Here is a 15,129-nt window from a genome sequence, read left to right on the forward strand (position 1 = left end):
GGGATCCCGGGGGTCCCCACTGTCCTTGTGAACCCGCTATAATACAGATAAGTTTTATACTCACCACCTGGAGTCTTCTATTCTCCCTTCTTGCTCTCCCCTCCTAGGTGGCTTTTATCAGAGTCCGGTGATATCTGCCAGTGTTGATCAGTGCCCTCGTACTCAAAAGTTTACCCTATTAAGCTTACACCATTAAGCTGGCTTTTCCCTTTACTTTGGCAATCACTCAGTCTCCTCCTTACTCACATCTGAACATCATACTCCAGGCATCTTTCTCCAATCTCCATACTTACTTCAAAATCACAACAATTCAGACCTCTGTCTCACACTCTCACAGTCCCTCATCGCAGACTCTAGACTCTCTTCACAGATGATCACCCACTGTAGTTTGACTCAGTCTATTAAGTTCAGTGTTCTATTCCGGTGCTCCAGTTGTGGCCATTCAACCAAGCCTGCAAACAGAATCCCAGGTTTAGGTACCAAATTGTTATAGGTAAAAGACACCTCAGACTGTTAGTGAGTCAAAACACAATAAATTTTATTTCAAAAGCTTTTGGGAGAAGCCTGGTAAACCATTGTTAGGACTAGATTTCTCCCAAAAGCTTTTGAAATAAAATTTATTGTGTTTTGACTCACTAACAGTCTCAGTGTCTTTTACCTATAACAATTGGGCCCGACAAGTTCCCGATACTCACATGCAAAACTTATTAAAAGAAGATTCAAATCACTTACCTGCCTTCCTGCTGGTTTCCAGCATGGTCTGGTCTCTGACTGTCCTCTGGCTCTGGGAGATGCATATGCATTCCCTGTGCATGCGCAAATCCTGGGAAAATGCCGATAACGCGATTCTCCTGACCAGACCCACCAGGAAAGTTGTGGGTCGCAATGGGAGTATCGAGCCCATTGTTTCTGTTTCATTGTGAAATACAAGTTTGCTGCCTGGACTGCCAGAAGGAAGAATAGTAGTGCTCTCTCTCTCTCTCTTTTTCTCTCACCAAAGACTTTCTGAAAGCTCCAAAGCTCAGTAACCTAAGTCACAGCAAATGTGCCTGTGTTTTGCTAATTAATTTTAAAGAGGGGGGCTTACGTCTGTAAGTGTAATATTGTTTAAATTGGAATTCATAACAATAAGTTAGCAGTTAGGACTTGCATCTTGTCCTACTTTAAGTATTGTTCAATTGTGAAAGGTTAACCTAATTCATTTGCTATAGTTAAACTGTTGAATACAGTTTGTTTTGATAAAACTTCCCAGTTTGTCAGTAAATTCATGCCTGGATTGAAGATTCTCCAGCCTAGCCATGTGTTTCCAGCAATGGAAGGTGGCATGCTGTTTGCTCATGCGGGTTTCTCTGATTCTGCTGCTGTCAATAGGATTTCCCATTGATGTCACCCCATAACACCATAAAACTCGTGGGTGGGGGTGCACTGCTGGTGGGACAGGACAATCCCGCTGGCTTGAAGAACGGGAGAATTCTAGCCCTTATCCTGTCACTAATGCCAAAATAGAAAATGACTGGGGTCTAGCCTGGCTTCATATATATCTTGGGGTTTCTGATCTGGCACCCTTACGCTGCAGAATTCTCTTTTAAAGGGCAAATTGGATGGCAGCAGAAAGTGAGATTGACTTCGGCATAGTTGGATAATGGACATTATAGTATGGTGGTTATATGAGCAAAGCATGAGACAGGTAGCCGTGACATATCATGACATCAGATCTCCTGAAAAGAATTGCTTTTACAAGTAGTAGCAGCCTCCTTTGACAAAATTCTTGTTTAAACTGCTTGGCCCAAATCATCCAGTCTCCAATGGTTTTACCATGGTGGTACCCGGAAGATACGTTCAGGGACCCTCTCGGAAGTCCCTTGTACTAACTATACAGGAATTACATAGGTAGTTTCAGCTTCTAATAGGCCTAGAACTCTCAAACCTCTGATTTAAAATCGGAGACCTCAGATGGTTCTAACTCACTTGGCAGAATAATTATCCAGAAAAAAGTTAGAAGGATTGAAACCAGGGGCATGATTTTCCCACCCTGAATTGCTGGTCAAGTAGTGTACTGGGGTGAAAAAGCTAAGCGGGAGACCGATCTTGATCTTCCTGGGCAGACAAGGACAGAGCCAGATTGGGGGGGGTGGGGAGGCAGGTAGGAGGGTAGGGAAGAATCACAATGGTTTTCTTGGCAGATATAATGACACTCTGCCAAAAAAAAATCAAGAGGTGTCTTGCAGTCCGTCATACTAAGGAACAGGGCATCAACATGCCAGTAAAATCTGGCTGCACAGAGATTGGGACACCACCTTTAAAGGGTGCCCAAATCATAAACTGAGCCTGAGTAAACCTTCCCCCTCCCCTCCCCTGCCATGGGAGCCCCTGAGAGGAGGGGTCTCAGGGGCTCCTCTCCCAACCCCAATCGAAAACAGCACTTCTCTACTACCGGCACCCCACCCCAAACATGCATGTGAACCTGTTGGCAATAGACGGTAGGGGATCAATATCTGGTGAGGGAATGGGTTAATAACATTTAAATTAATTCAAAGTCATGTAAAGCAGTTTCATGTCTGTTATGAATGTGGACCTGTGATGTCACCAACACGGGATGGGAAAGATCAAAACTCATAAATTTGCCAGCAAGAACTATGGCTTCTGAATCTTGAGCTCACACTTGCATTTACACAGAAGGAAAGTGTGAGCTTAAGATCACCTCCAAAACAGTTTGTGAGCCTGAGTGACATTTCAACGTTATGCATGTCATTAAGTTCATTGCTTGGAATGAAATCTAACCATCAACATTAAATGCAGTTTAGCACATGATTTGCCCAAAATGTGTGCATGGTATTCTTTGATTTACTGCTCATGAAAATACAATTGATGTAAATGAGATGTATTTTGATGAAGTTTATGCATGCATTGTGGGGGGTGTTTTTGGAATCTCACAATGAAGCCTCATCAAATTAAGATCTGATAGAATTGGAGAAGATGAAGACAGTTTTGGCGAGGACGATAAAGGCAATTATGAAACAGAAATAACCCTCCAAATTGCAATGAAAAACCTAATAAGTTATTCAGTTTAGCTGATGAGATGCAGTTTGTCAATCAAGGTATGAATCCATGGTAAATCGCAGCTCCAATGTTTGCTGTGGCTTGGATAAATCTATTGATTGTTACAGAGCAATCTGCAAAGAAAGGAAGAAAATTGCTAAGATGGCTAGGATGAACCAGCTTTTCAAGAAAAGGCATAATCAACTTCAAACACCACTCTTTATAAGCTCTCCTTCCATCAACTCTTCCAGTTACTGCTATTTAGTTCGATTGCATTGAATTGTCGACAGACTCACTCATAGACCAGAATTTTACTGTCCCGCCCACCACGGGAATCGGAGCAAGCAAGGGGCAAACTATGGAAAGGTGTGTTGACCTCGGGCAGGTTTTTACAGTTTCAGGGTGAGCGAGGTGGTAAAATCCCACCCGTAGAAAAAACATAGAATCAAAGAAACTAGAAGCAGAAGCAGAAGCAGGCCATTCGGCCTTTTGAGCCTGCTCCGCCATTCATGACTCCTGAGGGTTCATCTTCATCAGGGCAGTCTCCTGCAAAACCAGACATATGGATAAATGCAAAGGAAGTGTAAGTATATCGACAGATTATAGCTTACTTGAGATAGGTCACATTAATGAAGATTTTGTGGCTTTTCACTTCTGTGGTGCATCCCAACCTAGCTGCCAGTCACAGATCTATCATCTGACTCCCCCGACAGCTCCATCGTAGGCTCTTCAAAGGCAGTAAGGATGCGCAGCTCAGGGACCCCACCTCCGGACTTTGCGCGCTCCTGGCGATTATGGGCCATTTTCTCCTGCAGGGACAGAAGGGTGATTGAAAGCCTGATTGTTAGAAGGGTGGGGGTGTTAGCAGTGCTGGGGTGAGGGCAATCGCGTGGCATATGTTGGGGCTGTGCCTTGGCAGGTATGGGTTGTGACGGGGAGGGTGCCAGAGGGGTTGGAGGAAGGTGCTGGGGATCGAGTGCTGGGAGGCAGTGGGTTGTCAGAGAGTAGCTCGACATGGACATTCCAAGCGCAACAGATGGGACTGATGCCAGGATGGGATGAGTACTCATCCTTGCTTTTAAAGGAGGTCATTTACTTTCTTGTGGCACTGCCCGCTAGTCCTCCATGCCAGCACACGGGCACACACTACTGCTGCTATTGTTTTCCAGGCTGCATTATCGGCCTGAACTCTGAGCCACCAACTGTCTCGGGGGAGACGTCTGTGTCCAACACCCTTCCCAGCTTCCCCTCCGTGATCCGTATAGTTGTTTTGTGTGGTGCGTGATGTGACTGTCTGTGCGTGTATCATTAGTGCTTAAATAGAAGTCTCCCTGCTAAGCAGCTTACAGCTGTGGTCACTTTGGGTGAGTCATGCACTTGGAGCCTCCATGTCGGTGTGAATTGCATTGAAACTTATTGCACGAAGTGTCGAAAGATTGCAGTGCAGGGCGGGCCAAGAAGGCAGATGTGGAAAACAGAATTGCTTTGGGAAGATTCTGCCCAGAAAACGTGCTTAAAAGTAACACTGAAGTATTGCCAATTATAGTAAGTCTCTCAACACCGGTCAAACAGGTTTATTTGGTAGCACAAGTTTCGGAGTGTTGCTCCTTCTTCAGGTGAATGAAGAGGTGTGTTCACAAACAGGGTATATATAGACATATACATTATTTACAAAATAATGGTTGGAATGCGAGTTTTTACAGTAATCAAGTCTTTACAAGGACAGACAATGCGAGTGGAGACAGAGTTAAGAATTGGTTAAAGAGATGTGAATTGTCTCCAGCCAGGACAGTTAGTGAGATTTTGTGAGCCCCAGGCAAGTTGTGGGGGTTACAGATAGTGTGACATGAACCCAAGATCCCGGTTGAGGAGGCACTCGTGTGCGGAACTTGGCTATCAGTTTTGCTTGGTGATTCTGTGCTGTTGTGTGTCATGAAGGCTGCCTTGGAGAACACTTACCCGAAGATCAGAGGCTGAATGCCCTTGACTCCTGATGTGTTCTCCGACAGAACTATCTGTAGCCCCCACAACTTGCATGGGCTTGCAAAATCTCACTAACTGTCCTGGTTGGAGACAATTCACACCTCTATAACCTGTGCTTAAATCCTCTCTCCACTCACATTGTCTGTACCTTTAAGACTTGATTACCTGTGAAGACTCGCATTCCAACCATTATCTTGTGAATTGAGTTTGTGTCTGTATATGACTTGTTTGTGAACATAGCTCTTATATATGTGTGTGTATGTATGTTCACATGCTACAATTGCACAGTAATAAAGAGTACAGACTTTTTTGCCCCTGTGTAATATGGAAATAGAAATTTCTGGAAATACACAGCAAGTCCATCATTGTATGGAAAAAGAGAATAGACTATTTAACATTGTTAATACACATGTAGCCCAATTAACCCCTCTTTTTCTCCCCTTACATACTAACTGAACAACTGTTTATTTGCAGCAATTTGTGGTTTGTACTTAATATTTGCAGCTTCTTCTCTGTGACCACCACTAATGCATGGACACTAATTAGGCTCCTGCTTCTCCAGCGCTCAGTTATGAGAGACTGTCGCCAATTACAAAGGCCATGAAAATTAAAAGAGATGCTATTTGTTCATACGGTAGCAAATATTCATGACAAAAGTCGTGAGTACTCAGGCTATTAGTCAGCGAACAGGGTGCTGAGGAGGATTCACACTGTTCTGATCTCAATTATCTGCAAACAAGTAAAATAAACAGGAAATGCACTGATTAAACAGGATTGTTTTGTACTTGGGGTGCCCTAAATTGTGAACATTGAAAAGCAACCGTTTAAATACTGATCTGTTGCGTGATATGAAAAGGATTATGGGATTACAAGAGCTTCTGAAGAAAAAACCACAGGGTTTTCAAATTGTCCTATTTCTTATTCAGTCACACTACACACTAGTTTGCTTTAAGAACATAAGAACATAAGAAATAGGAGCAGGAGTAGGCCATCTAGCCCTTCGAGCCTGCCCCGCCATTCAATAAGATCATGGCTGATCTGTTGTGGCTCAGTTCCACTTTCCCGCCCTCTCCCCATAACCCTTAATCCCCTCTCTTATCAAGAACCCATCAACCCGCTTCTTAAAAATATTTAGCGAGGCAGCCTCCACCACTTCAACGGGCAGAGAATTCCAGAGATTCACCACCCTTTGAGTGAAGAAGTTCCTCCTCAACTCTGTTCTAAACCGCCTCCCCTTTATCTTGAGGCTGTGCCCCCTAGTCCTACTGTCTTTTTTGAGCGGGAAGAGTCTCTCCACCTCTATCCTATCCATCCCATTCATCATCTTATACGTCTCAATGAGATCTCCCCTCATTCTTCTAAACTCTAACGAGTACAAGCCTAGTTTATTCAGCCTCTCCTCATAGCTCAATCCCCTCAACTCCGGTATCAAGTGTTGGAGGCAGTATTCTGAACTATTGTCCAAAGTTTGACAAGTTCCTGATGCTTCATTTTTTTCAGCCTGTCTCACCCTGAATTGGAAGGAGCATTAAACTCAAGTTATTTCTGTATATGTATGACAAATTGGAAATGTCAGTTTAGTGTGGTAAACAAAAATCATCTAAGGGAAAAGGCATATTGTTGAGATTAAGTAGAATGCCCTTTAAACTGTATTTAACCCAAGCTTTTCAACATGGAAATGCTTGATTCTGACACTGAGATGTCCAGAGGAATTGAAAGAATTTAGTTTCTACAAAAGAAATGATATATTTGCATTGCGCCTTTCATGACATCATGATATCCCAAAGTTCTTTACAGCTAATGAAATGTTTTTGATCTTATTGAATGGCGGGGCAGGCTCGAAGGGCTAGATGGCCTACTCCTGCTCCTATTTCTTATGTTGGAAATGCAATAGCCACTTTGCACATTCCTAAATAGCACTGAGCTAACCAGATAATCAATTTTACTGACATTAATTCAGGGATGAAATAAAAACACCCTATTGTTTTTTGTAATGGTGTAATGGGATCCTTTTTCCACCAGAGAAGACAGTCCAGTTCTTACTCTAACATCTCATTTGAAACATGGCACCCAGCACTCTATCAGTACTGAGGTATTGGCTTATATTTTGTGCTCCACTCTCTTAATTGGGACTTGAATCAACAGCCTGTGGTTCAGTCAATTGTACTACCAGCTGATCAAAAAGAAAAACAAAGTTATTTCTTTTTTCATGGTTTTCCTTTTGAGACTGGTCATTTCTTCATACCTTCATGCAGTTTTCAGCATAGGTATAGGTGCTATGTATTTCCACTCTTGGCCACCTTGAATTAGTGATTTTTATGAATTCATTAGTTGACACAGCAATCTGCAATCACAGCAGTCTTCATCACCATCCCCCGGTTTCAAACATGCAGATTTTATGAAATGCATTGTAATGCTGAATAACAGGAAGTTATTGAGCTCTGCTTCTGCCATTTTTTGTTTCCATAGAAATGTATGCAGAGAAGGAGACCTTTAGCCATTGTACCAGTGCTGGGACTATCCCTTTAATTCCGTTTCACCATAATGGAGTATTTGCCACTAGTTCTGGAAATGGAGAAATGAAACAAAGCAGCTGAGATAAATAACAGGAACATCTAGACATAAATTACCATAATAATAAGATTTAGGATAATAATTGAAAAGCATATAAGAAAGGCAAAGACCAAGATAATTGATTTGGGAAAAAAAGCTGATTTTGAGAAGGTAGGAATAAATACTATGAAAATAAAACGGACAATACTATTGGCAAACAATTGGATAGAACAGCAAAGAGAAACGTCTAAAATAGTGGCCAGCAGATCCCAGGAAAATATATTTTACCTTTAAAAAAGGAACAAACTAAATACAAGTGAGACACCATGAATGAATAAAGACATAAGGGAAAAACTAAGGGTACAGAAAGGAGCGTTCACAAGGTACATATACATGACAAGAGTGAAGGCAAAGAGATTATCAAAAAGGAAGGCAAAGAGGAACAATTAAATCAGATTATCAAAGAGCATATGTGAAAATAGGAAATATTCTATATAATCCATAATTCTGTAATTAAAAGTCCTGATGGAACTCGGGCCACAGTCGGGATAAAATCACAGACTTATGGTGAAATGCAAGAAATATTTTTAAAATATTTTCCATCAATATTTAGGGAGATGGATCATGTGAACGTGACATTCAAAGATGGGATTGGAAATGATGCAACTATATTTAGAATGAAGAGGAGAAATATTGAATAAACTAATGGAATTCAAAGAGGATAAACAATAAACATGCCCAGGTGGATTGCGTGCACATATTTTCAAAAAATATGTGGAAGAATTAACAGAGGATCTTCTGCACAAATGTAATAATTTGTTTAAAAAAAAGACTGTCAGAGAACTAGCCAATAACTAAAATTATATCTATATTTCAGTAGAACAACAAATTCTGCAGGGAACTGTAGAAAAATCAGCTTAAAATCACTATTAGGAAAAATACTGGAATTGCTATTAAAGGAGCAAGTCAAAAATAAGGTAGAAACCAAAGATTTGATGATGAATTGTCACTATAATTTTAAAAGGAATTCAACATGCTTGAATGCTTTGAAGAGATAACAAGGAATGGGCAAGGTTAAGGTGTAGATGCGTATATCTAGATTTCCAAAGGCCTTTGATAAGTTACAACATCATAGATAAATGAATAAGGTTAGAATATGTTAGGTTAGTTAGCAAGTAGCAGTGTGGATAACTAGTTGACTGCAAGAGAGAAAGCTGAGTGTAGTGGTAAAGGGTAAAATTCAGAGTGGCAGAGGGTGAAAGTGGGTTCTCATAAGCATCAGTTCTGGGACCACTGTTATTCACAATTTATATTAATAGCTGAACTTTGTAATGAAAATTATAATTTCTAAGTTTGTATATGATACCAAATTGGGAGGGTTAATGAAGACTGAGGAGGATTATAACAAATTAGAAGACATTGGCCAATTATATACCCATTCTATCAGTTTATTCATGAATTTTAACATAGATAAATGCATTTTGGTATGAAATAAGATTGTGGATTTTTTGGAAAATAATAATCTAAGTGAGGCAAAGTAGCGAAGGGACCTGGGAGTACACGTTAACAAATTTCTGACAATTATGATACAGCAATAATACTATTTATTAGTATAGGAGTAGAATTTAAAACAAGATAAGTTTATGCTTAACTTGTACTGGACTTTCGTTAGACCATACTTTTTTGTTGCTGTATTTTAAAATGGTTACGGCAGTGGAGATGGTGCAAAAAAATTTACAAGGCTGATGTCTAACTGCAACTTATACCTCCTATAAGGAAAGGATAAACAGGCAAGGTCTCTTTTCTCTTGAAAACAGAAGGTGACGTGTGATCTGATAGAGATCTTCAAAATCATGAAATATTTTGTGAGATAGATATTGAGAGGGGATGGAATTTTACCATCCCACCCACCACTGGAATTGTTTTGAGCGAGTCACGGATCATACCGTGCGAAGGTCTATTAAGGCGGGATATTCTGGTCTTGGGGTGAGGATGGCCGGAAAATCCTACCCAGGTTGTTTCCACTTGCAAGAAAGAGTAAAACTAAGGGTTATCATATAATCCTTACAGTGCAGAAAGAGGCCAATTGGCCCATCAAGTCTGCACAGAGCACAATTCCACCCAGGGCCTATTCCCATAACCCTATGCATTTACCCTGGCTAGTTGCCCTGACACGAAGGGGCCAATCCACCTAACCTGCACATCTTCAGACTGTGGGAGAAAACTGGAGCACCCAGAGGAAACCCATACAGACATAGGGAGAATGCACAAACTCAACACAGACAGCCGGAATTGAACCCAGGTCCCTGGCGCTGTGAGGCAGCAGTGCTAACCACTGTGCCACCATGCCACCAATGTAAATTACTCATTAAGCTATCAATATAAATTACTCATTAAGAAATGAAGAATTCGGAGAATAGTGAGAATGTGAAACTGAATTCCACAGGGAATGTTTGAGGTAAATGCTACAGATATATCGATAATCATATGAGGGAAAAGGGAATAGAGAATACTGCTGAGTTGGATGAGGGAAGATGAGAAGAGCTTCAAGTGGAACATAAACACTGGCATGGATTGGTTGGGCTTAACTGTCAGTTTCTATGCTGTGTATTCTATACATTTCTATATCTTTCTTCAGAAGTGTTTATCTATTTCTGCGATAATTAGGAATTAGTACTGGTGGGAATTCATTTATAGTGATCAATATTGTGGGAACAAAGAACAAAGAAAAGTACAGCACAGAAACAAGCCCTTTGGCCCTCCAAACTGTGCCGATCATGATGCCCCAGTAAACTACAAAAAAAACCTTCTGCCCTTACTTAGTCCATATCCCTCTATTCCCTCCCTATTCGTGTACTCGTCCAGATACCTCTTAAAGGTTGCTAATGTGCTTGCTTCCACCACCTCCTCTGGAAATGCATTCCAGGCATCCATCACTCTCTGCATGAAAAAATTCCCCTGCACACCTTGCTTAAACTTTCCTCCTCTCACCTTGAACCTGGGCCCTTTTGTAATTGACACTTCCACCCTGGGAAAAAGCTTCTGACTTTTCACCCTGTCTATGCTTCCCATTATTTTGTAGACTCCTATCAGGTCTCCCCTCAACCTCTCCTGATAGTCAACACACTGGACACCAGGCAACATCCTGGTGAACCTTCTTTACACCCTCTCCAAAACTTCCATGTCCATATGGTAGTGTGGTAGCCTGAACTACACGTAACACTCTAAATGTGGCCTAATCAAGGTTTTAATATGCAACACGATTTCCCAACTCTTGCCCTCTATGCCTCAGCCGATGAAGGCAAGTATGCCATAATGCTTTGTTAATCACCTTGGCCGCTGCAATGCCACTTTTAGGAACTGTGAACCTACACGCCCAGATCCCCTATGATCTCCCATATACCAATATATTTGTATTGATTAAGGTCCTCACTTTTGTCATTATTTTTGCAGGAAAGTGCAAGTTCTATATGGTGGAACAGATCTTTTTGACTATGAAGTGAGACGAACGTTTAAGAATGACATGTTGTTGGCTGTTATCAGCAGTGGATGTATAGCAGTCCTGGTGTACATTCTAACCTCATTTTCAGGTTAGTGCCATTCCTCATTTTACTGTTTCTTGTATATGATCTTGTTTTCATTTCCATTTCCTTGCCTTTACCGTAGAATCCCTACAGTGCAAAAGGAATCATTTGGCCCATTGAATCTGCATCAACTCTCTAACAGAGCATCCCATGCAGTCAATGTCCCCATAACCCCACATATTTACCACTAACCTTCACATTTTGGGACACAAAGGGGCAATTTAGCATGGCCAGTGCACCTAACCTGCACATCTTTCGACTGTGGGAGGAAACCGGAGCACCTGGAGGAAACCCACACAGACACGGAAGAACATGCAAACTCCACACCAACAGTTACTGAAGGTGGGTCCTTGACGCTCTGAGGCAGGAGTGCTAACCACTGTGCAACCATACCATCAACCTACAACCTTGCAAGGACTCAAAGCTTCCCCACTTCTGCCCTTCTACACAGACCTGTTTTTCATCACTTCACCATTTGCAGAATGCATCCAGCCATCTCAGCTCCAAACTCTGCAATTCCCTTCCTGCACACATTCTCCTTTCCTTCTTGAAGTTCTACTTAAAATCCAACTTTGACCAATATAGAGACAATAAATCACATAGCGATAATCTAATATCGCTATGTGGTTTAGTATCTAATTTTGTCTGATTGTGCTCCAGTGACATGTATTTGGATGTTTTACAGAGGTTTTATATAAATGCTTGTTTTTGTTGTTGATATATTGTATGAAATTGAGGATTGTTCATTTGCAGAATTGAAGAAGTTAGTCTTAACCTTCAGTTCATTTCACAGCTTCCTCACATTGATCTCTTTGACTGTTTCAATGATCATATTTAATGAATTTGCTCATCCTTCCTTCCTACCCCTTCCATTTATCTGGGCCCCAATACCCATAAATTATTCTTGCAGCAAGAAGAGCAGCAGGTGACTTAATTCAAACTTACTGTGAGCAGTTCTGGCATCAAATCTCAAGAAGGATATTTTGGCCTGGCAGGAGTGAAGTGTAGATTTAACAGAATGACCAGGACATGAGTGATTAAATTACGATAAGTTGTACTCCCTGGGATTTGGAAGGTTGATGGGTGATTTAACTGAAGTTGTCTATACATTAAATGAAACAGATAGGATAGATAGATAGACACAACTATTTCTGCTGGTTGGGGAGTTGAGGACTAGGGTCATAAAAATTAGGAATTAAGCTTGAAAATGCTTCTCCCACAAAGGATGATAGAAATTTGAAACTGCTTTCTGCAAACAATAATTGATTCTGGATCAATTGTAAATTTTACATTCGAAATTGATAGATTTTTGTTACTTAAAGGATAGGTCGGATTAGGTCGCAAATTATCTGTAGCCTGATTAAGTGGCATACAAGCTCGAAGGCCAATCCTGTTCCTATGTAAATTCTACCTTGCCAACTAATGTCTGCCCATGTCAACCCACATTCTCAATATCAGTTGAAACTGAGAACTCCTCTTTCATTAGCAGTGAATCTCCTTGCCACGCACAGCCAACAAGGCACATGATAAAAACTTCCATCCTTGTCTTGAAAAAGGTCATCTAAGGAGAATACATATGACAAGCATAGAATAGTGGACTTGTTCAGTGATGTAATGTACTACAAATTATTAACTCAGAAATAGGTTGTTCGGTCCAACAAATAGATACTGATGTTTATGCTCAATGTGAGGCTCCTCCCACACGTTATTCAAGGTTATAGCAGAGAAGACCTTTCAGCTTGTCCTGTCCATCTAATCCTTATAATAAATGCTTCCATTCCTTTTTCCCTCAATGTTTATCTCGCTTTCCCTTCAGTGCATCTATGCTAGTTGCTTCACTATTCTTTGTTCCAGATTCTATACACTCCCTCTGCTTCAAGAAATTTGAATTCCCTATTGGTGACAATCATATATTTATAGCCCCTTAGTTTGGTCACACTCACAAGTGGAAACATCATGCAAAGCCTAATGTCCCTCCCCAGAGATGAATTCAGCCTTTCCACCCAAAGGCCAATAGAAATCATTAAATGGTTATCATTAAATGCCTCATTCCACCACCACCTGTGTTAGGTAGGTTTCCGCCTTTCCAGGTGTCCAATGGAAGCTCTTGATAGAACCATGGAGACCTGGAGTAAAATCCCCTCTGCCCTTCAAATTGATCTCCATTCCCTCTCCCCACATCACCTGGGTCTGTCCCTCCTGGCACTAGTTAATCCAATCCACTCACCTGTTTCCTTGAGTTCCAAAGTAAATTCCTGGTGTAAGCCACTGTATAGTACTGGTGGTAGTCACTGCTCCTGATGGCACTGCCAGTACTGGAGAGCTGCCAGATTGGCTGGCAGCTCTCAGGAATCGGACATCTGCCTCAGACCAAAATTTCTGGGTCAAAGTCCCTCAAGGAGCTGAGAAGCCCAATGGCAGGCTGGTAAGAGCTCAGTTGAGACCTTATCTCCTTAGGCTTCCTGAAAATGGCTAGAACAGGATTGTCACTGGTTTTCCAGCCAGGGGATGTGTCACCTGTCTTAATGAATAAATTTCATCCACCTTCACTACGCCGATTCTTTAAAATCCTTCTCTAATTTTAAAAACCTCTATCAGAGTAACTTCTCAGTCTTTTCTATAGAGAAAAACAGCAGCCTATTCAGTATTTTCTGCCAATATTCTTATGCTGATAAATTGAAAATTTTTCAATGCCTTAAATGGAGAAATGCAACATTTTTTAAAGGCTTTACAGGATAAAAGATCAACTACCAAGTCATGGACAAAATATATGTGGAGCCTAAGAAATTTTTCTGCCTTTGCTCCGTGCCCACATATTTAACAAATTTACATTCCCTGCCATTTAAAGTCAGAGTCAAACAAGTTTACAGCATGGAAACAGGCCCTTCAGCCCAACTTGTCAATGCCACCCTTTTTTTTTTAAACCCCTAAGCTAATCCCAATTGTCCACACTTGGCCCATATCCCTCCATATCCATCTTATTCATGTAACTGTTTAAATGCTTTTTAAAGGACAAAATTGTACCTGCTCTGCATTTACCTCTGAAAGCTTGTTCCAAACACTCATCACCATTTGGGTGAAAAATTGCCCCTCTGGACACTTCTGTATCTCTCCTCTTTCACCTTAAACATATGCCCTCTAGTTTTAGACTCCCCTACCTTTGGGAAAAAGTATTGACTATCTAGCTGATCTACGCCTCTCGTTATTGTATAGACCTCTATAAGATCACACCCCAGCCTTCTACACTCCAGAGAAAAAAGTTTCAGTCTATTCAACCTCTCCTTATAACTCAAACCATCAAATCCTAGTAGCATCCTAGTAAATCTTTTCTGCACTCTTTCTAATTTAATAATATCCTTTCTATAATAGAGTGACCAGAACTGTACACAGTATTCCAAGTGTGGCCTTACCAATGTCTTGTACAACTTCAACAAGACGCCCAACTCATGTATTCAATGTTCTGACCAATGAGACTAAGCATGCTGAATGCCTTCTGCACCACTCTGTCCACCTGTGACTCCACTTCCAATGAGCTATGAACATGTACCCCTAGATCTTTCTGTGCTGTCATTCTCCCCAGCGCCCTACCATTAATTAAGTCCTGCCTGGTTCAGTCTACTAAAATGCATCACCTTGTATTTATCTAAATTTAAACTCCATCTGCCTTTCGTCAGCCCACTGGCCCAATTGACTAAGATCCTGTTGCAATCGGAGATAACTTTCTTCACTATCCACCACACCACCAATATTGGTGTCATCTGCAAATTTACTAAGCATGCCTCCTATATTCTCATCCAAATCATTAATATAAATGACAAATAACAGTGGACCCAGCACTGATCTCTGAGGCACACTATTTTAAAGAATATGTGTAGTGAAGGTGGATAAAGTTTATTGATTAAGGCAGGTGACACATCCTCTGGCTGGAAAACCAGTGGCAATCCTGTTCTGGCCATTTTCAGGAAGCCTA

At 41.2% G+C, this 15,129-nt stretch overlaps 1 protein-coding gene across 4 annotated transcripts in view; it reads left to right on the plus strand.

The window, feature by feature from the left end:
* Positions 1–15,129, plus strand: part of disp3 (dispatched RND transporter family member 3) — a 501,267-nt gene that overhangs the window by 298,804 nt on the left and 187,334 nt on the right. For all 4 annotated transcript variants that reach the window (XM_080214968.1, XM_080214970.1, XM_080214971.1 and 1 more), the window contains one exon: positions 11,029–11,165. In XM_080214968.1, coding sequence (XP_080071094.1) covers positions 11,029–11,165 — 137 coding nt within the window. The remainder of the gene's footprint in view (positions 1–11,028; positions 11,166–15,129) is intronic.

This window comes from Carcharhinus amblyrhynchos, chromosome 30 (genome assembly GCF_965287045.1).
Source record: "Carcharhinus amblyrhynchos chromosome 30, sCarAmb.v2.hapA, whole genome shotgun sequence".
Taxonomy (NCBI): domain Eukaryota; kingdom Metazoa; phylum Chordata; class Chondrichthyes; order Carcharhiniformes; family Carcharhinidae; genus Carcharhinus; species Carcharhinus amblyrhynchos.